The following is a 24,410-nucleotide window of genomic DNA, read 5'->3' on the forward strand; positions in this document are numbered from 1 at the left end:
ATCTCTATGTCCATCAACAGATGGATGGACAACGAAAATGTGGCTGTGTCTTAGGGTTACTGTTGCTGTGATGAAACACCATGACCAAAATCAACCTAAGGAGGAAAGGGTTTGTTCGACTCACAATTCCACATCACTGTTCATCTTCAAAGGAAGTCAGGACAGGAACACAAGTAGGGCAAGACCTTGGAGGCAGGAGCTGAGGCCATGGAGGGATGCTGCTTACTGGTTTGCTCTCTATGGCTTGCTCATTCTGTTTTTCACTTTTCCCCCATCATTTTAAATTAATTTTTTTCATTTACATACCAACCAGTTTCCCCTCCTTCCTTTCTTCCCGTTCTCTCCCCTCGCTTCCTGTCTGTCCCCCATCCTCCATCTACTCCTCCTCCATTCAGAAAGGGGCAGGCCTCCTATGGGAGTCAACAAAGTATGTCATATCACGTTGAGGCAGAACCAAGATCCTCTCCCTGCATCAAGGCTGGGCAAGGCATCCCTGAATAGGGAATAGGTTCCAAAAAGCCAGCTCATGTGCCAGGGACAGGTCCCGATCCCACTGCTAGCTGCTAGGGGCCGCACAAATGAACCACGCTACACAATTGCCATCCACATGTAGAGGGCCTAGGTTGGAGCCATGCTTTCTTATATAATAACTCAGGACCATCAGCCCAGGGATGACACTATCCACAATGGCCTGGGCCCTCCCCCATCAATCACTAATTAAGAAAATGCGCTACAGCCAGATCTTATGAAGGCTTTTTCTCAATTGAGACTCCCTCTTCTCTGATGACTCTTGCTTGTGTCAAATTGACACAAAACTAGCTAGTACAGACTCTCTCACACAAAGCAACTTTATTTAGGTACAGTGAAAATGAAATGAAACTATGAAATTTGTAGGAAAATGAATGAATCTGGAAAGTATAGTATGAGACAAGGTCACTCAAAACCAGAACTCTTGAAGCCACGTGCTCTCTTATGTGAATCGTAGTCTGTAATGTACACATGCATGAATATAAATGGAGATAAATGTGGGTAAAACTTAAGGTATTAGGAGAGAGAGCAAGGAGGATGTGTGACGATGAGAATGAGGGGTAGATTGGGGCCAAAAGGACACCTGATGTTAAAGAAAAGAGACTGGAGGGCTTTACAAGGGGGGTGGTGACAGGGGAGGGAGAGGAAGAAGGAGAATTATCAAACACTTTCTTTGAAAATGCCATCAGGATATCTAATATTTGATAAGTCAAGTGTGTGTGTGTGTGTGTGTGTGTGTGTGTGTGTGTGTGTGTGTAAATGAAGACGCTTTAAAAGACATAGAAGGAACAGAAGAAATACCCATGACCCAGCCCTAGGACCCAGAGGTCACTGATGACCAGAGGCATATTAGATCATGGTCTTAGCTACCAAAAATGGTGTCATCGCCAGGCAGTGGTGGCACACGCCTTTAATCCCAGCACTCAAGAGGCAGAGGCAGGTGGGTCTCTTTGAGTTCAAGGCCAGCCTGGTTTACAAGAGCTAGTTCCAGAATAGGCTTCAAAGCTACAGAAAAGCCCTGTCTTGTAAAACCAAACCAACCAACCAAACAAAAACCAAAAACCAAAAAAAGGCATTATCATTGTAAAAAGTTGAAAAATAAAGGAAAACAAAAAAGACAAAAAATGCCCAACAAAATTCTACTCCCAGTCAGTCTTTGTTACATCTCTTACAAATTTTAAAAATGTCTTTAGATGGGGCTGGAGAGATGGCTCAGCGGTTAAGAGCACTGACTGTTCTTCCAGAGGACCTGAGTTCGATTCCCAGTAACCACATGGTGGCTCACAATCATCTGTAATGAGATCTGGCGCCCTCTTCTGGCCTGCTGGTATACATGAAGGCAGAATGTTGTATACATAATAAATAAATCTTTAAAAAAATGTCTTTAGATGTGTTTTATATGATAAATATAATTCTAAATATAGAGATTTGTGCTTTCCCCTCGTCTTAACATAATATTAGGGCACACTACATCACAGATTCATTATAAACATGGGTGTAGCTGTACTTCTAGTCTGTCTTTGCAACTAAAAGGAGATACAGGTCAAGACAAGGCAGGATTTTTTTCACAGGGCTGATAACCGGGCATCTGAGTTCCTTCCGTGAGAAGGTCTGTCTTAAGGAGGAATGGGCCTGCATCATCCATGGACGTACTGGTGGGTTCTATTTGTGTGTGGTCAGGCCCAGACAACCTTAAGGTCAGGAGGCTCTGACATGAAGGTCAGCCAGGATTCAAAGCATTTCTTGTTGTTGTTTTGTTTTTCCAGGGTTTGTCTGTGTAGCTCTGGCTGTCCTGGGACTCGCTGTGTAGACCAAGTTGGCCTTGAACTCAGAAATTCACCTGCCTCTGCCTCCCAAGTGTTAAGATTAAAGGCATGCACCACCACTGCCTGGCTACAAAGCATTTCCAAATGGGTAAAGTTGGCTGGTAGAAGGTTGGTCTACTGGCTGGTCACACCTACTCCGGTAAGCAGGAGTCCGACTCCCTTGGCAGAAAACTCTGTGGCTAAGTGGGAATGTCTAAAACCAACCAAACCAAACCAAACCAAACCAAACCAAAAACTACACCAAATGACAAAAAGCAATTAGCCGGAATTGGTGGTAAAGATAGCACTTTAAAGACGCTTGGGGCCTTGCCATCACCAGCACTCCAGTCTTTGTCAGGCCGTTCATGAGAGTGTGGAACTGACAAAGAAGGAGAGAAGAAAAAGGGATGAGGGCATGGGAGTCCCAAATGTAATTCCCTGAGAACTGCGGTTTCAGGTTAAAGTGCGTCTAGATGTCTTCCTCTGGAGGGTGCTCTTTACATCATGGGGTAGGCGATGACAAAATAGTTAAGTTCTGAATCGATCAGCTTTCTGTATTTCCTGTAAATTTCCCGTAAGGTCCTGTCCTCTTCATTCGTCTCATATCGGTTTGTATAAATTCTCACCTGTGCCGATAAAGAAACAACACACACACATACATGCATGCACATGCACGCACATGCACACGCACACATGATGACTACATCGCTTAAGATCTGACAACCATCCAAATGCATCTACACACGCAATTAATGGTTGAATCAGAAAAAACCCCAAGCACAGTTTCCCTTGGTAGTCATGAGGGATTGATTCCAGGCTCTCCTTTAGAATCCATGATACATGCATGGATGCTTAAGTCCCTTGTGGAAAATGGAACAGTGCATGCAAATTATCTCTGAGCTGCTTGTAATTCTTACTATAATGTGGATGTTATGCTTAGGGAATAATATAAAAATATACATCTTCAGTAAAAAACAAAGTTGGCAGGCTTCATGGATGTAGACCCCATGGGAGACAGAGTGGAAGAGACTTCCAGATCCTGCCTGTGGGGCTGGTCGCCTCCCATGGACAGATTCAGGGGACAGTGTCTGTCTCGTATGTGCTTCCTGGCCCGATTTCCACCCTTCATCAGAGCAGACGTGCCAAATCTAGGTGTCCCCGCTTCAACCCATGCAAGCAGCCTAGGGTCCTTACCTTTAGTGTACGCAGGGAGCACTGCCTCTCCTCCTGGCTCTTCAGGATCCGCTCCACAAACGCAACGTCCAGGAAAGCCCAGATTTTGAAGTAAAAGAGTTTCCGACAGGCCAGGATGAGGAGGTGCAGCTGCTCGTCTAGCGACTCGTGGTTGTTGTTGAACTCGAACGTTAGCTTCTAGACAAGCACGGGAGGGAGCCGGTGGGGAGGAGGGGTCGGAGGTGTGGGCACTGCCCAGAGGTCTCCAGGGACCTGCCAAGTTTGGTTTTTCCCATCCCTGCTTATTGCCGACCCCAGGAACCAAGGGGCAACCTGTTTACTGCTGTGAGCCAGTGGGAAGAGGCTGCCTGTCGCCGGCAAGACACCTCCTGGCTCAGGCTTCACAGCTCTACAACAGGGGAAGGGGAGCTCTTCTTGGTTGACAGCCAGTCAGGAAGTTCCCTGAGTCCTGTGTGTAGGCAGTGAACAGCGGTCTTGTGAGGAGGTGTGTGGGAGGCCTGAGAGTGTGCCTGGGAACATGTAGAACTTTGAGAAAGAACTACCTGAGCATGGAGTGGGAACGGGGATAACTATGTAAAATGAAAAAAAGATTATATTTAAAAAATCCTAATTAAAAAAAGAAAAAGAAGAAGAAAAGAAGCCTCGCCAAGAACAGGTCGCAGGCGTTCCTGTGAACAGTAGTTCCTCACAAGCTCCAATTACCTGCAGTGTGTTCCGGAAGATAGGCAGGAGATCCGTCAGAGTGGGCCGCATGGACCAGTCTGGGTCACTGAAATAGCAGCTTCTTAGGCTGATGCTCCTGACGGGGATCTCCTGCAGCAAGATCCGGGCCAGGCGCTCATACTTCATGACTCGCTCAAAGAAGAAGTTCACCTTCAGGTTGGTGGCCTCTCTGGCCAGTTTGGCCCAGGACATGCCCCAGACCACCTGGCCATGGGGGTCGTGAACGTGGCATTTGATGTTCATGGTCCGGAGGGTGCCAGCGTTGTTCTCACTCAGGGTCTCAAGCAGCTCATCGGAGACACAGTTGTAGTTGAGGGTTAGGAATGTCAGGTTGTGGAATGTGGCCATGGCCTTGTTGAACTGGGAGCTGCCATAAACGGCCAGGTGGTGGCTGAAGAAGTCCTCGATGTTGAGCTCCGAGGCCAAGTTCTCATTCCGAAGGTAGCTCAGGGAGTTGAGGATGTGGCAGCCTTGCTCCACTGTCAGCCGGGCTCCTTTCAAGCTAAGATGGTCCAGGTGTTTGCCCATTTTCTTTAAGAAAAAACTCAGGCTCTTGATGAGCGAGCCTCTGATGCTGTTTCTCCAGACCATTCGGTCCAGCTCCAGGTGCTGGATAGAGAGTGACTTCAGACGGTTGTTGCTCTTGCCGAGGCATGACAGGAGGCCTCGCATGGTGACCTGGAACTTCTTGGTCAAGACGGCATTGTAAGGGTTCAGGAACTTGATTTCCAAGTGTTCCAGGTAGCGGCCAAATTTCTTAACATACCAGAGCGCCGACTCAAACTCGGACGCGTGTACCCTAGATGGCCTCCCGCTGAATGTGATGGTCCTGTATCGCCAGAGGTCAGCTGAGTACATTATCTGGTTCCACTTTCTGCAGACCAGGGCAGCTCTGGACCTGTCCCTGTCTCCCAGCCACCAAAAGATACGTCGCAGGCACACATCTGGCAGAGTGGCCCAGCAGCTCTGCTCTTGGGGCTGGATTTCTTCACCTTCTTCATCCATCTAAGAACCCAGATGTACAGGGTAGTAGTGTGGTGAGCAGGGCTTCCCAAAGCGGGGAAGGAAATGCAGTCACGTGTTCGCTGTGAGGGGTAAGAAAGGAAGATGGTTACCTGCCAAGCAGGGCTCAAACTCGCGTGAACAAACTTTCTCTGCACTTTGACTGTTCTGTGTCAGGCACTGCGCCAGATGTAGGTGGTTCATTGGTGAATCCAGGACAAGCCCCACACCTGTGGAGACTGCATATCCAGGGTCACAGAGCAGCACCCAACTTCAGCACAGCAAGAAGCTGCCTGTGGTGGCATACTCTTGTAATCAGGAGGTTAAGGCAGAAGGAACAAAAACTCAAGGCTAGCCTGGGCTACACAGTGAGTCCCAGTCACCCTGGGCTAAATAGCAAGACCCTGATTCCATTAAAATGAAACAGCCAGTGAGTGTTAGCCCAGCAAGAGAAGCCGGGGTGGGGGTGGGGATAGCACCAATAGTAAGTGACTAGTCTCCCTGGAAGGAGGGCTGTCCAAGGAGGTGGTGCTGGAAGCTTTGAAGGACGGATGGAATTCGCAAGGCAGATTAGGCTAGCCTAGCAGCAGAGGAAAAGCTGATTGTGTTACAGGCAGAGGAAACAGTATGTGTGAGGCCACAGAAGTGTGAATATGTGCGATGCATACTGGGTAACAATTGAACTTGTAAATTCTATTTAACAACAACAGCAATGACCCAAAACTTTGCTTGTAAACAAACTGTGGTCAAAAGGTAAAACGGAAAGATAAAAACAAAAAACAAACCAAAACAAACCAAAAATCCAAACCCAAAGCTGGGTGTTGTTTGGCCATAGAGTGCTTGACTAGCTCACTCAAAGTTCAGGGCTTGAGTCCCGGCACTGCATCAGCTGGGCACGTAGTGCTTCCTAGACAGTGTGTGTGTGTGTGTGTGTGTACACGTGCTGTGGTGTATGTGTGGAGGTCAGAGGACAGTCTCTGATATAGGTTTTCACCTTCCACTGTGTTTAAAACAGTCTTTTGTGGGGTTTCTTCTGTTTACAATTTCTCTCTTATTTAGGTAGCCTGGATTACAACTACAAGTTTATATGGGTCTTGGGATGGATTCGAACTCATGTCCCTGCACCTGTATGGCCAGTGCTTTACTCACCGAGCCGTTCCCTGTCCTTGAGTTAGACTTTTCTTTGCAAGGATTCCCCAAATAATAAATGATACTCCCACTGGGAGGAGATAATGGGACCTAGTGGCCTGTCAATTGCTACTGTGATCTTAGCAAATTTCTTTGTGCCTCAGTATCTAGTCTGTTAATAGTCATTAATAGTCATTCCTTTCTCCCAGTTTTGGGAAATTTAAACGAACTGATGCAGGGAATACACCTAGGAGGTAGAAAGTGCCGCAAGCTCTCTAAGTTGGGGCCAAGGTACTTCTGCATTTTCTCTATGAAGACAGGGAACATGCGCATTTTGCAAATAGAGAATCAGAGGGCTTTGGGAGGTTAATAAAGGTTCCTAGTGAGAGGGTATACTAAGTGTATGGGTGTGGGATTCGAACCTACGCTAGTATTCCCAAACCTGGGCTTGGTCCACCATAATATGACATAGCTGCCAACCAGCGAGGGAAACTTAAGGCTGTCCCATCACCCGGCGCCCCTCCCACGCGGGCCTCGCGGCTGCGTGGAACCACAGCTGCCCGCCGTGTGCGTGGGTGCCTCGCGCCGCACGTTACCGGCTCCCTGCGCCCCGCTCGGGCTGCAGGGACGTCGAGCGCGCCTGCCCCTCCGCCCGCGCTGCTGCTCCCACGCCGACTCCGCCGACTCCGAGAGCAACCCGAGCGGCACCCTGCGCTCGCTGTGGCCAAAGCCACGGCCGCCTTTGTGACGCGCCGCCACCCTCTGGCTCTGCTAGAGCCCGCAGTCGATCGCTGGGTCCCAAACTCAGAGTTACCAGAGCCACTACTGGCGAGGGAAGAGGGCGGGGAGGGTGAAACTCAGACCCACCTGGAAAGCGCCAGGCAGAGGCAGGAGTCTGGAGGGAGGCGCATCTTGTGGGGTTCGCCAGGGCCCTGCTCTTGTCTCTGCTAGCATCAGCAAAGAGGTCTGATCACAACTGTTGCTCAGATTCATTCCCCCCAGTTTCCCTCCGAAAGCTTTGGGCTTCCATTCCTGTCCTCAGATGAGGATTCTTCCTATCGCCACGTTAGCCGTGGGCCGCCACTCTACTATCCTCAGATGAGGTAACCCCTCACCTCCAAAAGGTGAGCTTCAAATTGAGTCAGCAAGCAGATGTGATTTGAACCTAAGAAAGCCTGAGCTTAGTTCCTTTTCCCATCTTCCCCAAGGTGGCGCACACCTAACCCCACCCACCTTGCATGGTGAGCAACCTTTTTGCTGAAGCCCAGGGCTGAAAGTTTACTATTCTGTCTGTCCCCAGTGACGCTGTCACTTATCACTTATTTTACTGCTAAAGGCTTCACCTGCACACCTCCCTCCCTACCCTACCACCACCCTTCACTTTGTCCACCCCCCACCAAAGTGAAAGACACACCTCTCACTTCAAAGGAGATGAAGAAATAGTTTATTTTGGAGCCAAATATAAGTGATCATGCCCCAGAAATTTTCTGAAGCCCAACCATTAAAGCCCATCTCTTTCCCGAAATAAAGGCCACCCAAAGTGCTGAGAGTGACATTGCGTACCCTGCCCTAAACTAGAATGAGACGGCCACCACCCCTCCAAGGCCCAGGGAACATTGTGGAAGATGGGGCAGAAAGCTTATGAGAGCCTGGGGATTAGGGACTGGGTAGAATGCTATAAAATGTGTCTTCTGGATCTAGCATGGCCATGGCTGTTGCAAACATGGGCATATGTCAGCTGTGGTGACCTGCGCAAGACCTGCATATGCATGTGTGTGCTAGCATGTACTTGCACACACGCAAACATGCACACATGCAGTAGGAAGGGAGCTGCTGGGAAGAAGAGGGTTCACAGGAGTGGGGTGGGGATGAGGGAAGGGAATGGGATAGGGATGCTTACAAGACATTTGTAAACATATGAAACTGTCAAAAATTAAAGGAAAAAAAATCAGTTAGAGATTGGTAAAGAAAACAAAGTTGCGACCACCAGGCAAGGAAGCAGGGAAGCCGGGGAAACTGGAAAACTGGAACTCTTCTAGGGCCTCTTCCTCCAGAGCGAGCTGCTCCTCCTCACTTGTTATTCTTTCGATGAGCTAACCTCAGGCACTTCTCCTAAAGAAATGAAAATAGATGTTAAAAAGTTTCAAGTGGGAGGCCAGTTGCTGAGTATGGACTGGCTTTTCTGTTGTTCTCCCCACCCGCTGGGGCTATCCAAACCTGCAGGCTACCAGCTACATCTTAGTCCCTCGAATGCTGCTGGTCTCTGAAAGATCCCTGGGTGTTCTTGTCCCCTGTTCTGAAGCTTGCCTGACTGAGCCTGGGATGAGACAGCATTGAAAAGACTTGGGGTCGTGGTTAATGAAGGCATGGGCATCATGGGCGAACAGGAAGAGGTACAGGTAGGGTTTCTGTGTAACCACTGAAGTCAGCGAGCCACCTTGTTTTCTTGGTTAGCACCAAGTCACAGAACTGAGGTATAGAAGAAAGTATATAACGATACTCCCGAATGCTCGTGTTTGTATATGGGCATATCACAGGGCTTTCCAGTAACCTACAGGATAATGACACATTAACTTTCGGGTGCTGAGACTCAAAGAATTGCTGTGTGGAGAGACAATGATTCTCCCTCCATAAGAGTCTGGGGGACAGGACAGGAAAGAACTGAAACAGAAGCAGCTGGAGCAGTTTTAGGGCACTGCAAAGTCTTGAGAGAAAAGGTGAAAACGGCTAGCACTCTCTTTGCTGCAGAGCAGTGGTTTTTATAGTTCCCAGGTGTGAAAGATTCCTGCCCACCTTTTCCCACAGGTTGATTCTTTGGTTTGATTTTCCAGCATAGCTCCCCAACCCCAGGGGTGGTGGTTGAGATCTGCTTCTGGCTTACTACAGTGGCTCAGTCAGGTAGCAGATAACTTTTAAACACTGACATAAATAAGAAGCACGCAGGAAAATGGGTGCCAGCTGCTGGCCAGAGAAGGCACAGGGCCTCCTGCTTGCTTGCAATTCTGTAGTGAGCTCTAAATGTGTTTTCATTCCGAAATGCATTTTTCATACTGAAAATGGACCATAATGGTTGATTTCTTACTATTTCTCAGAACATGCTTAAATTAAAAATAGTCTTCATTCCTTTGAAATTCAAATTTGATTGGGCATAACGTATTTCTACTTGCTATGTCTGGCAAGGATGGAGAAAAGGATGGAAGGAAATACCCCACTACAGATGAAATTAGTTCATTTTTATAAAACTTAACACAAGCATAAATAAGTTAGAAAAGACCTCCCTTTCTGAAGGACTGCTCATCTTATAAAGTAATGAAAGCAAACAACAGAGTAATAAATATACTAAGATAACACACAGTCAACAGACAATTCAACTCTGTGGCACACAGTAGAGAAGATAAGGCTTTGAAAGGACACCCGCAGGCTGCTGAAACTGCTTCCTCGGTGATGCGACTGGGGACATGGAGTAGGTGGGGAGAAGATTTTGCTTGTGTGTGTGTGATGCTGAGGAATGATGAACCCAAGGCCTTAAGTATGATGGACAAACGTTTTATCACTGAACTATATACCTTGTCCGCTCTTCTCTCACTCTCTCTCTCTCAATCATCTATCTATCTATCTATCTATCTATCTATCTATCTATCTATCTATCTATCTATCATCTCTCTATCTATATCTATCATCAATCAATCATCTATCTATCTATCTATCATCTATCTATCTATCTATCTATCTATCTATCATCTCTCTATCTATATCTATCATCAATCAATCTATCATCTATCTATCTATCATCTATCTATCATCTATCTATCTATCATCTATCTATCTATCTATCTATCTATCTATCTATCTATCTATCTACCTATCTATCTTCAACATAGGATCTCACTATATAACTTAGTTGACCTTGAACTCACCATGTAGCCTGGGCTGTCCTCAGGCTCAGGGTCCTGCTATCTCAGCCTTCCTTTTTAAACAACTGTGTGTGGTGTTTGCATGTATGTGCAGATATGTGTGTGAGGGTCTTTGGTATCTTTTCTTGACTGTGGCTCTGCTTTGTTTTGGGCCAGGGTCTCTCATTGAACCTCAAAGTCACCATTTCAGCCAGACTGACTGGCCAGTGAGTGCCCGGGACCCACCTGTCTCTGTTCCCCTGGCACAGAGACTTCAGACATGAGTCACTGAGCCCAGCCTTTGCACAGGTTCTGCAGATTTCAATTCACATTCTCATGCTTGCCCAGCAAGCTCTTTATCCATCGAGCTTCCGCCTCAGTGGTCTCGGCTTTCCTAAGTGCTATGATTACAGGAATTCACTACTAACCCTGACAGAGTGCTGGTTAGTTATATTTTGTTAACTTGACACAGCCTAGGGTCTTCTGGAAAGAGAGACTTCGATTGAGAAAAATGCCACCATCACATTGGCCTGTAGCAAATCTGTGGGACATTTTCTTGATTAATAATTGCTGTGGGAGGGCCCAGTCCATTTTGGGTAGTACCACCCCTGGGCTAGTGATCATGGGAACTTTAAGAAAGGAGGCTGAGCAAGCTTTGAGGGAACAATCCAGCAAGCAACATTCCTTCATGGCCTCTGCATCCGTTCCAGACTTCAAGCTCCTGCCCCGACGTCCCTGGATGATGAACTATGAGCAGTAAGGTGAAATAACCCCTTCCCTCTCCAAACTGATTTTGGTCATGGTGTTTTGTCATAGCAAACTAAGACACTGAGGTAGTTTGAAAACTAGCTTTTAGTTGACATTACCAAATAATGTCTATTATAACAAAATTCAGACTTTCTAAAAGACAGGTTCTCTCTATGTAGTCCTGACTATCTAAGAATTCTCTATGTAGAGCAGAAGGGACTGGAACTCACAGAGATCCACCTGCCTCTGCCTCCTACGTGCTGGGGTTTAAAGTGTGTGCCACCACGCCTGGCTATATTTTGTGTTTTTTAAAGTGGCAAACAATTGAGTCTCTAGCCAAGAACTTAAGAGCATGCGCTTTGGAGCCTTACATTGTAAAGTACCCCAAGTGGGTCTGCATCCCCCCAGTTTCCTCATGGGTAGAATGAGGATGAAGTAGCCTGTACTGTCTATAAGGAAGGTCAGCCAAGGCCCAGCATTGCAACACTTGTTACATATTGTAACAATTGTAACATACACAATGGTTGACCTACTTCTAATGGCAATTCACATCATTACAACAAATAGCTTTGGGGGCCCAGAAGGTGGCTCAGTGGGTGGAAACGCTTGCTATACAAACCTAGCCACGCCTGGAACTCTTACAGGCACAGGAGATAAGAACTGACCCCACAGAGTTGTCCTCTGACCTCCGCATGCTTACTACTGTGACCCTCCTCCTAATAACAGTAAAATTGAAAGAATAAAGCTTTTTTAAAAAAGATGATAGTCTTGGATGGGGAACTCAGGATGAGGGAGCTGGCTATAAACCTGGGTGTGCTGGAGGCAAGTCAGCAGCTGCCTTCACATCTGGAGCCAGACCCTTCTGCTCTCCGGCCTAAGCTGCCTTTCTCCACCTGGAAAGAGCTCACTGACAGCCCTTGACTTGGCTCATTCACTCTACAGCCTTGGGGCATTGCCATGTGGCTGGGCCTGGTACAGTTGCTGACAAAGAGAGGAGAGATCTAGTTGTACTCTCAAAGGTGACCCAGTGACTGGGAAGTGACACAAACCAGGTAGCAAATGCTGGAGAGAATGTGGCTGGGCACACAGAAGCAGAAAGAAGCATGGGAGGAGCTGTCCAGCCACCACACTGATACACCACCCCTTCACCCCTTCACATCCCCCATCACCCTCTCCCCAGGCTGAGTAAGATACTGCCAGGTGAGGAGGCAGCAGGGTTGAGGGGAGAGCAAGGTACCTGGTGCTGATTTAGGATGGGCAAGGGCAGTAAGATGCCACACTGACAGCACCTCCGAAGGATGTCATAGGCTGCTTCATCTCCCGTAGGAGGAGCAGCCCTCTGCTGCACTGCAGACTTCAAAGGCAGATCCACGGTGCCATTTTGGTCCCTTTTCTTTTGCTTTGTTGCACTGTTTCTAATTTTTGTCTTTGGACGAACATCTTTCTTCACTGAGGATGTTTGATTTCCAGTCACCTGACTCGTAAGGGATGGAGGAAGTATTTTTGGCTTTCCATCCTGAAGATATGTCACAGTCCTTGAGGTTGGGCATTGTTTCTGCAAATGTGAGTGATGTGTGAGCTATAAAAAGTGACTTCACCTGTAATAAATAGTTGAACAATACTGCTGAGATAACCTGAAAGGCTTCTCCCTATAAACACTTAGAAATGACGGAGAAGGGGCAGTAACATGGCCCTATGAGTAAGAGTGCTGGCCGTCAAGCTTGAAGACCCGAGTCTGATTCCTGGAGCTTACGTAGTGGAGCATAGGAACCTATCTCCACAAGACCTTCACTCGGCAAACATGCATGCACGCGCACATGTACACATGCAGGCAAACACACACACACACACACACACATCAGTAAATGTAAAAAGATTTCATGCTGAATAATACAAGGCAGACACTCAATGTTATAGCTGACTTTGTTAAAAGAAAGAAAACTCAGGTTGCAAGGATGGAGGTCTGAATGTGTCCCTCTAGAATCCAGACTTGGGAGACAGGAGAATTGGCTCAGACATAAGGGGGACTGGCTGCTCTCACAGAGAATGTAGGATGGTTGGTTCTCAGTACCCATGTCAGGCAGCTCACAACCATCTGTAACTCCAGTTTTAGGGATATGATACCTTCTGGCCTTCGCACACACTGCATGCATATGGTACATATTGTACACATACAGACAAGCAGGCACGCGCACACACACACATATGTATAAAAATAAATTCATCATAATGGCACATGCCTTTATTCCCAGCACTCGGGAGATAGAGGCAGGCAGATTTCTGTGAAGTCAAAGCTAGCCTGGTCTACATACTGAGTTCCAGGACATCCAGAGCTATGTTGAGAAACTTTGTCTTCCCCGGTCCCTAGGTCCCTAAAAAATAAACTAAAATCCAAATGTTACACATATGGTCATGGGGGCTGCACTTTCAGGAGATGAAGGTCATAAAGCCCCCTCCCACACTAATGGGACTGTAAAAGAGGCTTCAAACAGCCTAGCTAACTGCTAGCTTGTTCTTCTGTTGTCTGCATTCAAGGCAGGAGCAAGGCCCTCCCTGGACACCAAATACCTACACTCTGAACTTGGATTTTGAGGCTTCAGAACACTGAGAGATACATTTCTGTAATGTAAAAATTACCTAGTCTGTGGTCTTTTGTTACAGCAGTGCAAATGGACCAAGACACTGCCAGAGACATCTGGTTAATCTTGGCCTAACCAGGGGCTTGGGTGAGAGGAAAATCCCAGCTGTGAAAGATGAGGAGCAGGAAGGAAAAGCCCCTCCCCTGCACGGCACTGCCAGGAATGGCAGGTCTCAGCTGCCGCAATAAGAGAACTAGGCTCATCTCTAAGGTTCCCTAGTTCTGCTGTTTCATAGTGCGTTTTTTTTTTTTTTTTTTTTTTTTTTTTTTTTTTTTTTTGAGACAGTGTCTCACTACGTAGCTGGGCAACTGCTACTCACCATGTGGGAGACATACTTATTTTCTGGAATCATCTGTTTGCAGTAATCACAATGGGTTCTTCCAGGAGATACATTTCTCTTCCCTGAGTGAACACAGAAACACCACAAATAACTGTTCTTGACCACGGCTGGCCCACCTCTCCCCTGGATGCTCCCATGGCCTGAATTCATGAGCATTAGCCATGCCTAGGCTAGCCTGGTCTTGAGTTCCTTACCTCCCAGCACCCACACAGGAGAGGACTGGCTGGACAACCAATTTTATCACAGTGACAATGATGAAGAGCCCTTTTCCTGGGGCAGAACTGGTTTTAGAGCAATTGAAAGGGTTATATACATAGCTGCCCCGAAGGGACACTGGCCCACTTGAGCATGTGGCTGTGGCAGACCCTTCTCCCCTATTCCCTCTGCCTTGCTAAAAGCCATTAGATTACATTCCTAAAGCTAGCCACCAGGGCCCATTTCCTTATTTGGCCACTCCCTCCTCCTGAGACTGGACTACCAAGGTCCAGCTGTCAAAGTATTTAAGTCCAATCATCAAAATCCCCCTTTGGCTCACCTAATTAACATGCCCAATTAGAATTGAACACCTCATCCTGACACAGGTTTTCCCCTTTACCTTTATAAACCGCCATTTACTAGGGGCCACGTCTGTTTCCTCTCTATCCAGAGGCAGTCCTTTGTCCCTCCAGGACAGATACACTTGCTCCCTTTCCCTTGTTCCCTTCCCTTCTCCTTTGTCCTCTATCTCCCATCTTTGTCTCTTATTCCCTGACCTCCGTGCTTCTGAGGCATATAATCTCCTTTGTGCTAAGAACTTGGTCTTGGGGTCCCGAGCTGATACATTTCCTTTTACGCCCAGACTACCTAATCGAGCTGTTCTAACCAGTTTCCAAGCTCTGTGATCTAACCAGGCGTTGTTGTAACATCACTGTGTTGAAGTTGTATCGTATTGAGGATGTCAATGAGTTTGTGTTGGAGACTCTTGGTTGGGTGGGAGATCAGGCACAATGTAGCGAGGGAAGAGTACATGAATCTCATACTTCCTGGCTTTCCATTGACCAATTTTGATCTTGGGTAGAGTGTAGACCTGGTGGGACTTAGGAAGGGGGTCTCACAGTTTCTCCACATGTTATCACATTGTCTAAGCAACCAGTGAAGTCAGCTGAGGATGTGAAACATTGGCAACCGTGTTCTTGGCAAACACTCCTATAAAGAGGTCATGGAATTGCGTCAACAGACTACAGAGAGGTCAGTGGTAGAGCGCTTGCCTGGCATGTACGGGGCTCTAGGTTCAAATCGCCAGCACTGGAACTGGAGAGAGGTGGGGGGTGGGGTAGGGAATATGAAGTGACACCAGAAAACTGATATATGAAGCTACAGTCTGGAGCTGGAGCAGCCTCCCATTCGGCCATTGCTTATTGGTGTGGTTCGAAAGTGAACACCACACCCTCTTGATTAGCTCGTGAGTTGGAACGCTTGGGTCTTAGCTACTAACGCTGTTTTGGCAAGTTGTGGCACCTTTATGGGTAGAGCCTCACTGGAAGAAGTGGGGTGCTGGGTACAGGCCTTGAGGCTTCTTAGCCCATCTCCAAGTCTTTGTGCCCTTCTGTTTCCCACTGTGGGCTCAGAGTGACAGGTGCGGTGCCTCACGCTCCTGCCATCTTGCCTTAACAAGGCTGTTATTTCTCAAACTGTAAGCCTCAATAAACCCTTCCTCCCTTAAGCTGCTTCTTACCATTCTTTTTTTTTTTTTTTTTTTAATCACATAATGGTAAAAATGGGCAATACACTCCGGTGGAAAAGGATGAGCTAGACTTAGTGCTGGAAGTAGGAAGTCCAGTCTTATTTGTTTCCTGATCTTTTTGTGTGTTTTTCACTATCGGATGATTTGGGTAGCCCTTATCAGGCTAAGATTGTCTTTGGCATGTAAAGAAAGCCCTTCATATTCGGAATTCCCCATGGCTTTCTCCCCCTCTTCTCTGTGGCTCTCCTACCCCACCTGTGGCCTCTAGTTTTCCCTGGATAAGTCATTGAAGAACACTGCAGACGCACAAGAAGGCTACCCCAGTTTTATGGAAACATACAGAATGGACTCTCTTCTCTCCTGTGCTGTTAAGGGTCCCTGTCATGGCATCCTGCCCAGAAAAGCGTCTGGCCCTGAAAACTATCCCTTCCCTCTCCAGCTCCTCCCTGATACTCACCTTCCTCAGACTTGGTCTTTGCACTCAGACACACATCTTTGTGCTGGGCCAGCACTCGGAGAATGATGGGCTGGTTGCAGTGTGGACAGCGCTCTGTCCGGCTGCCGCAGTGGAACTCGTGGACATCCAGCTTGCTGAGGTGCATGGCCAGCTCACAGAACTTGCACTTGCCAGGGTGCTGTTGGATGTTCTTGGCCTGTGGGAAGATGGAGCGCATGGACCCAACTCCCCTAGGAAACTGAAGCCAATCAGAGAAAGTCAGAGGCAGAGACTGTTCTTGGGGATCGTGAAGTCTCTAGTTTGCTTTCTGTTGCTCCGAGAAATAAACATCATGACCAAAAGGCAACTTGGGGAGAAAAGGGGACATTTCATCTTACGCTTCCACATCACAAGCCTATCATCCAAGGAAGCTGGGGCAAGAACTCAAGGAAGGAACCTGGAGGCAGGAATCGAAGCAGAGACCATGGAGGAGTGCTACATACTGGCTTGCTCTGATTTCCTCTCTTTACAACCCAGAACTTCTTGCCAAGGAGTGGTACTGCCCACAGGGGGCTGGGATCTCCCACATCAATCATAAGGAAAATGCCTGTCGACACACCCACAGATCAATATGAAGGAATTCTTCAACCGAGATTCCGTCTTCCCACATGACCAGAACCTGTGTCAAGTGGACAAAAGCGAACTAACACACACATGGATCGTGAAGATCTCCATATCAAGCATGTACGTGGGGCGGAGGAGTTTGCATCTCTGGGATGGAATGGTCTCCACAGTTCTCCTGGCTGCTCAGGTGGAGAGGCAGTAATCAGGGCTGGGGAAATCTTTATGACTGGCCTCTCCTCCCCTCTCTGCCTCTTTCTCTCTGGTTAGCCTGCTTGCACACAGGGGATAAAAACCAACTTCAGCAGGGGAGGGCTTGCACGTGCTGGTGACATAAGACAGGCCACCCAAACTGTGCTGGCTGGTTTTAAGTCAACTTGAGGCGAGATGGAGTTATCTGAAAGGAGGCGGTCTCAATTGAGAAAATGCTTCTGTAAGATCTGGCTGTTGGACATTTTCTTAGTGATTGATGGGGGGGAGTGTCCCCACCATTGTGGGTGGTGCCATTCTTGGGCTGGTGGCCCAGAGTTCTAGAAGAAAGCAGGCTGAGCAAGCCATGGGAAGCAAGCCAGTAAGTGGCACCCCTCCATGGTCTCTGCATCAGCTCCTCCAGGTTCCTGTCACACTTGAGTTCCTGTCCCGATATCCCTAAGCCAAATAAACCTTTTCCTCCCTAAGTTGCTTTGATCATGGAGTTTCATCAAAGCAGTAACCCTACCTAGGATACAAACACGTGTACACAGAGATGTGGGTTCCAGTCCAAGCCCCTGGCCTCTCCTTACACAGTCAGGCTAACCATGCTTCCCATTTGAGTCCACGAGATCCTGGAGGATGGAGAACCGGAATGGCTACCTCGGCTTTTCTCCAGCACCTAGCCTAGGGCTCGAAAGGTGTTTGTAGGACCAGCTTGAATCTAAGAGGTTGCCTGAGCTTGATCCTCAGGAAGATAAAGCACAAGAGACTGACTCAGAAAGGTAGGAAAGAAAACCGAGCTGGGCCCATCTGCCTACTTCTTACAAGTTTCTAAAGAATGTTTAGCTTTTCTTAAAACGCATCCCTCGACTTGCCAGATCCATAGTCCCGCAGCAGAGAAGTAGAAAGGGAAAAACAGCACAGTTTCAATGTAACACACACACACACACACACACACACACACACACACACACAAACACACACACACACACAACCCAAAAAACAAATAACAAAAACCTTTTTCCCAAACTGGTGGGGATAAATGAGTTACCCACAGGGCCAGCGAGGACTGGACTCCAGCTACTGACCCCCAGACCTCTGTCCTGACTGCCACCTGCTCACCTGTTGGTGTACAGTGTCTACATGCTCCTTTATCTTCGACCGTGGGATGGGTTCCTCACATTCCGGGCAAACGACCAGGAAGCGCAGACAGTGGGCCTCGTGGAGGGTGAAGTGGGCAGAGGCCACATTTCTTTTGCTTCAGGATAAAGTGGGGGGAGAGAGAAAGGCTCATTGTCTTAGCAGAAAGCAGGAAGTCTTGCTGCATACCTAGGGCACACTCTTCCCAGGCCTGCAGCGTGGAAAACACAGTGACGCCGGTGATGCCCTCCTGCCCTGCTTGTGCTGGTGAAAAAGCAGAAAAATTCGCCGTGCGAGGGCGGTCTAGAAAGTGCTGCGCTGCTCGGGAGAGTGGGTGGGGAAATAGGCGGGAAGGCGTTACCAGGGCAACAGGGCAGCAGGAAAACTTTCCAGAGTGCTGATAGGCTTATTTCCTAGCTTGTAGGATGGTTTCTCCGTGTACTTTAAACATGCACAAGTCAGTTGGGCCTGTTGACACAGGTTTGCCATACCAACTGTTCACGAGACTGAGACAGGAGGATGACTAATTCAAGGCCTACCTAAGCTATAGAGTGAGTTCAAGACCAGCTTGGACAACTCACTGAGACACCCCCCCCCCCCCCCCCCCCCCCCCGTCTTAAAATGCAAAGTAAAAACAGAGCTGGGGATCCAACTCCATAGAGTGATTGGCTGCTCTGCATTACCCTAGGCTCAGTGTCCAGTACTCCCCCACCTCTAGAGCTGGGGAGGGAGGAAGGTAAAGCGTATCAGTTTCCAGTTATCTCTCAGTAAAGCCATCATGGCAACAAAATAACTAACACAAGAGTCCGCTTGGCAGCTCTGCGGTGCTAGCACTTTCTACACCAGTGGACAACTTTTAGAATCTCCAAAGGTTTCCCAGCTCTTTAAGAGAGAAAGTCCACCCAGCTGTCTCCTGTCCCTGGGCTCTCCTGAAGCTACCCAGAGAGGGGCTGAGACCCCAGAGAGCCTGCCAGAGCAGGGTGTTCTCTGATAAGCTCATCACCAGAAACGCTGAATCTTTCACCTCACCTACTTACCTGAGCCGCTGAGGAGAAAAGAAACTGGAACTACATCCCTAAAAGGCCAGGCAGGCGCCCCAGGGCCTTAGCACCTGGGTCATGGCCACAGAGGGACTGGAAAAGCTCACTGCTGTCAAGCCTGATCAAGCTGTCCCCACAGCTGCACAGGGTGACATCCCCTTGCTCGGCTGGCCCTCTCTGTTCTGTCTCCAGAGTCTGGAGATCCTGGGGAAGCTTAACCCAGTTACTGCAACAGGAGGGTTCTGCTGGGAGAAAGGCTCCCTGTACATGGAGGTGTGATCATTGCTCTCTTCTCTGTCCTGCACGTTCTACCTCCCAGCTCCTTTGTCGGGTGGGTGGAAGGAATAACCCCAGAGCTCGTCTCAAGGTCCCTCTTGCAGATGCTGCCAGGACCCCCCCCCCCCCCCGGACCTAAGCTTCGACCAGCCAGCCTGAAACACCCGTGAGGGAATGTAGTGACACTGGGCACCACTGACCACTCTACGCAGAGATCTAGTTTTGGGCTCCTCACTCCAGTGGTTCCAGTCCCTTCTTCTGGCTTTCTGTTTGGTGTGCCCCTCACCACCAAAGAGAAAGTGTTTCCTTACCAGTTCTGGCACACTTGGAAGTCAGCCTCCATAGTCTGCTCCTCCGGAGGATTTCTGTGAAGTTTCCTCTTCTGCACACAAGAAAACAAAACTGAAAGTGTTTCCTCAGTCTGGCTCACAGCGGCAGGGAGGAGGGGACTTTCAGAATTATCTGCTTGGGGTGGTTCCCAGGTCCCTGCAGCTGGACACTCCCAGAAGGCCACTCTGCAGCGTGACCGAGTTCCCTGCCATGCCCCCCATTCTGTGCTGTCCCTGAGCTACTGTTACTGTGACCTCCAGGGTGGGGGTCACCAGGCAGGTCTCCTCTGGGTTGTACAATGGCTCCTTCCTTCCTCCCTCCCCCTCCCTCTCTGACGGGTTTCACTCCATCTGGGTCCCCACCCCTTTCTCTACCTGTGACATCACTCCTCCTCTCTGCCTCTGTCTGGTCCCATCCTCCCGGTGGTGTTAAGCTTGAGTCTGCGTCCTGAAGAAGCAGCCCCTGCACCTGCACCCTGCTTGGGTTCCAGTTTGTAGTGACTGAAAACAAGGTCTGTGAGGAACTGGGTGGGGGGGGGGGTGCAGGGTGCAGGATGCTCAGCCTAGAAGCTTTGGGGCAAGTGTTGTGAGTGGCCCTGGATAACTCCTGAGTTTGTCCTCCTCTGCAAAAAAACAGTGATGGCAACACTGTCGTACGCCCAAGGTGACAGGCACTACAAGGAGACCTTGTCATCCTATCCTCAAATGGCAAAACTGAGGTCCGAGGGACTGAATAACCTGCAAAAGTTCCCAGGAAACGTGGCCCAAGGTGTGAGTCGTCTGCCATCGCTGCGGTGCTGGGGGTTCTGCACTCAGATCCGGGTCATCTCAGCCTCCTGGAAGCTGTGTCCTGGCCGAATCGGTTACACTGGGGCTCCCCGGGGACTTACAGTTCAGGTGCTCCTTGAAGTTGCATGTGAAATCGCTGTCATGTCAGGGTATGTTTGTTCTCGAGGTGGTGCCCACAGACCCAGGCAGTTGGCTGGCAAGACTAGCTAACCTCATGTCTTTGAATCTTTGGTGCTCAAAGAAACCAAATTCTGTTAAAGGCAATCCATGTCCAAAATTATTATATGGCACAATGGAATCAAGAGGATGCAGAACAGTTGCTGGTTTCTTGTGATTGTTTTTTTTTCCACATACAGGAAGAAGCAAGGCATCGTTAATTAAATGAATAAAGATGATAAAAGTGGTTTGGGGAGGGATAGATAGTGGTATGACACTTGCCTAGGATGTATGAGGCTTTGGAGTTGGTCTCTATCACACACACACATACACAATCACAAAATAGTATATCTCCATGACAACTGATACATTCACAAATACAGCCATGCACAAATATTGACATTTCTGACAACAGTAGTCACATAAGATTACAGAAAACTGAAGAAGACCTGTTGTCCAGTGATGAAGCAGCTTTTGAATGTCACAGCAGTGAGTCACTTGTGCTTGTGCTGACCTTGGTGTGAATGCAAGGTACAAGGTGTGTGAATATGACCAAGTTTCATTATACACATGCATTAAAATGCCAAATAAACAATAAACAAAAAACGTAGCACGCGCTGGGAGGTGGTGGTGCACGCCTTTAATTCCAGCACTCGGGAGGCAGAGGCAGGCAGATCTCTGTGAGTTCGAGGTCAGCCTGGTCTACAAGAGCTAGTTCCAGGACAGGCTCCAGAGCTACAGAGAAACCCTGTCTCTGTAGAACACAAAATTATATACAGGGCAGGTTCAGTGAGTAAAGCATCTGCCACTAAACCTGACACCCTGAGTTCAATCCCCAGGACTTACATGGTGGGAAGAGAGACCAACTCCCTTGAGTTGTTCTCTGACTTCCACACGAACAAAATAAATGTTTTAATTATGTATAGTACTTAATAATCACAATAGACAGCTTTATTACTGGTTTGGGAATTTACTATACTTCCTATTATCTTTATAGAATATATTCTCCTTACCTATAAGCAAACTGTTTAGGTCTGAGCAAATAGCTCAGTAGTGCATCACTTGCTTAGCATACACAAGGCCTTAGGTTCCATCCTTAGTATGTTTAAAAGAGAAAAAATAATCGAGAAATCATAATGCTTACTACTGACATTAAAAACAATGACAATTCAGAAAGAAGAATTAGTTTGTTCTGAACTAGCTTGAATGACCACACCCTAGAAGTATAAACAAATTGACACCCTGGTTCCCCAAGAACATGGTCCTCCAAGAACACGTGCTACCCTTTTTACTGTGTTTGTTATTTTGTTTTTTCTAAACAGGGTTTCTCTGCGTAGCTTTGGAGTTCTCTCTGTAGACTTGAACTCACAGACATCCACTTGCCTCTGCCTCCCTGGTGCCGGGATTAAAGGTGTGCGCCGCCACCACCTAGTTGTACTCCCCTTTGAATGTGACAGTATCTGCTGCAGACTGTGTTTGAATACTCATCCACCATCTATCACATTGTTTTAGGAACTTGTGGGACCTACAGGGAGTGGGGCCTGCCTAGAGGAAACAGGTCAATGAGAGGTGGGTCTTGAAGGACACAGGCCAGCCCTGCTTCCTGTCTCACCGCTTTCTGCTCTCTGTTGCATGGTCACTGTCGTGTCTCCACACCACAACAGATTAATGTTCCTTTATATGAGTTACTTTCTCCTTGTGACAAAATACTTGACAAGTTAAAAAAGGAAAGGAGAATTTGGGCTTACAGTTTGAGGGTACAGTCCATCATAGTGGGGAAGGACAGTGGCAGGGACATGAGATACTGGTCACAGTGAATCTAAGTCGGGAAGCAGAGAAATGAGTGCTGGCGCCCAACGCACTTTCTTCTCTGTATCAGTTCACCACACCCACGGATGGTGCTGTCCCATTCATGGCTGCTCTTCCGCCTCAGTCAATCCTCTAGAAACACCCTCACAAAGCCCGAGGTTCGTCTGCTAGGTCACAATGGCAGGGTAACCACCCTGCCCTTCAAACTGGGGGCCAACAGAAGCCCTTCCTCCCTTATGTCACGTTTCACAGGTATGTGTTACACCAAGGAAAGGATCCAGCTCTCTATGGTCCCGTTCAGAGCTGCTTACACAAACCTATCACAGTGGACAAACCTTGCACAGATCCAGATGTTGACTGAATCAGGCAAGATATCCCCAGCATGCCTCCATTGCTGCCTCAACATCAGCCTTAAGGTTTGATAGCCCAGAGAGGTCTGTTAACCTGCCGTACATTGTATGATTTGGCCCAGTAACCACAAAACTTGTAGTTAACAGAAGTCAGTGCTAAATAGCTGCCAAAGGGGCCTGAAACAGAACAGCCCAGTCCAACCTGTGCTTCACACTCACTGTACTTCAGTATCATAAGGTCACAATGTGACTGTGATCCTGGGCTGACAGGAGGTGTTCCAAAGAGACACTGAGACCTTCTCTTTAGCCATGAGACTGTCATCAAAATTAGTGTGCTTAATGGGCATCCAGGGGTCTTGAGCTTGAAGCTGACCCTCAAGGAAATTTGTGAAAGGCTTCAACATACATATATTTATTATAGGAAGGGACCTAGGGGACAAAGACTCTGAGGGGAGTTTCCATCTCAGGACGCACCCAGAAGGCTTACTCTTTAAAAATGGAGGAATTGTTAAGACCCCATTTTTTCTTGGTGCAGATTTCATAAAAATACTTTCTGTAATGGAGAACAGAGGCAGCTTGGAACCCAGGCCCCCTCCTTCCCAGGAAAGTACAGTATTGTACTTAAATTTACAACAGTTCTAGACTTTGTCTCTTGGCTTTCTGTAAATTATAAGGTAGCCTCAGACATGGAACAGGATTAGACTTTTCAGCTTTTATTGACCAAATTGTGAATAAATCTGGATTCTTCTATTAATTTCTGTCACTTTTTTTTTTAAAAGTCAGGGTCTCTTGTAGCCCAGACAGACCTCAAACATGCTCTAGGCCTTGAACTCCTGATCCCCTTACCCCTACCTCCTGAGTGTAGAGATTACCAAGCGTGCATCATCACACCCGGCTACTAACAAGGGAACCGGTGTACCAGATGCGGTCTCATTGTTGCAACAAAATATCTGACAAAAGGAACTTGAGTGAGGACCGGTTTGATGGCTGACAGTCCCAGGGATACAGCCGGTCATGGTCAGGCAGGACTGAGGCAGGGGCAGGAGGTGGCCCTTCAGCTGTCCATTATATCCATGAGATCTGAGAGTGATGAATGCTTGCACTTAACTGACTTTCATTCTTAAAAATTCAGTCCAGCCCTCCCCACCCCCATGTGATAGTACTGCTCACACTTAGTATAGGTCTTCCCACCTCTCAAATCTAGACACGCCCAGATATTTGTTTCTGTGGTGATTCTAAGTCCCACCAGGTGAATCAGACAGACAGTTTACAGACCTGAGTGTATCTGGTAGCAAGAATGCTCCAGTTGGTGAGATTTAAACCTGCTAGAAGCTCTTGACTATGGAGGGGATCTCTCCGAGATGCTTCTGCTCACACCAAAAAGGATCCTCTGGGAGCAGCCTCACTTTCACTTTCTCCAGTGTCTCTTGACATACACTGTCTGATACTGTTAAACATGCTCTGATGTCACAGATTGACACCTTTCTCAAGATGCATTCCTGTCCTTGAGTGCTGATGACTGCGATTGTCACTCCATTTGAAACCCAGGG

At 47.9% G+C, this 24,410-nt stretch overlaps 2 protein-coding genes across 3 annotated transcripts; both read right to left on the reverse strand.

The window, feature by feature from the left end:
- Positions 1-2,622: 2,622 nt before the first annotated feature.
- On the reverse strand, positions 2,623-7,013 carry Fbxo39 (F-box protein 39). 2 transcript variants are annotated; one of them, XM_048448042.3, is made up of 4 exons: positions 6,977-7,013; positions 4,230-5,335; positions 3,528-3,704; positions 2,623-2,959 (listed from the first exon to the last, which is right to left on the reverse strand). In XM_048448042.3, exons 2-4 carry the CDS (start codon positions 5,253-5,255, stop codon positions 2,831-2,833), a joined length of 1,332 nt encoding a protein of 443 aa, XP_048303999.1. In that variant the 5' UTR covers positions 5,256-5,335; positions 6,977-7,013; the 3' UTR covers positions 2,623-2,830. The 2 variants fall into 2 exon arrangements, with proteins under 2 accessions (XP_048303999.1, XP_048303998.1); XM_048448041.3 differs by lacking the exon at positions 6,977-7,013 and adding an exon at positions 6,823-6,936.
- Positions 7,014-7,801: 788 nt separating this feature from the next.
- On the reverse strand, positions 7,802-20,059 carry Xaf1 (XIAP associated factor 1). Its single transcript, XM_048448663.3, has 6 exons — positions 19,739-20,059; positions 18,094-18,229; positions 16,180-16,375; positions 13,979-14,061; positions 12,258-12,575; positions 7,802-8,492 (listed from the first exon to the last, which is right to left on the reverse strand). The coding sequence occupies exons 1-6, from the start codon at positions 19,768-19,770 to the stop codon at positions 8,451-8,453; spliced, it is 807 nt and encodes a 268-aa protein (XP_048304620.3). The 5' UTR covers positions 19,771-20,059; the 3' UTR covers positions 7,802-8,450.
- Between the last annotated feature and the right edge of the window lie 4,351 nt (positions 20,060-24,410).

Source organism: Myodes glareolus, chromosome 9 (genome assembly GCF_982192425.1).
Source record: "Myodes glareolus chromosome 9, mMyoGla1.1, whole genome shotgun sequence".
Classification (NCBI taxonomy): Eukaryota; Metazoa; Chordata; class Mammalia; order Rodentia; family Cricetidae; genus Myodes; species Myodes glareolus.

What these genes read in the sequence shown, in the direction of transcription:
- Fbxo39 (XM_048448042.3), bottom strand. Translation starts at nt 5,255, where the DNA reads ATGGATGAAGAAGGTGAAGAAATCCAGCCCCAAGAGCAGAGCTGCTGG. An exon ending in TCTTCCGGAACACACTGCAG is followed by an intron (nt 3,705 to 4,229) that starts GTAATTGGAGCT and finishes GTGCTTGTCTAG; the next exon opens with AAGCTAACGTTCGAGTTCAA. An exon ending in GCTCCCTGCGTACACTAAAG is followed by an intron (nt 2,960 to 3,527) that starts GTAAGGACCCTA and finishes TTATCGGCACAG; the next exon opens with GTGAGAATTTATACAAACCG.
- Xaf1 (XM_048448663.3), bottom strand. Translation starts at nt 19,770, where the DNA reads ATGGAGGCTGACTTCCAAGTGTGCCAGAACTG. An exon ending in ATAAGTATGTCTCCCACATG is followed by an intron (nt 12,576 to 13,978) that starts GTGAGTAGCAGT and finishes TCACATTTGCAG; the next exon opens with AAACAATGCCCAACCTCAAG. An exon ending in CCATCCTAAATCAGCACCAG is followed by an intron (nt 8,493 to 12,257) that starts GTACCTTGCTCT and finishes TCATTTCTTTAG; the next exon opens with GAGAAGTGCCTGAGGTTAGC.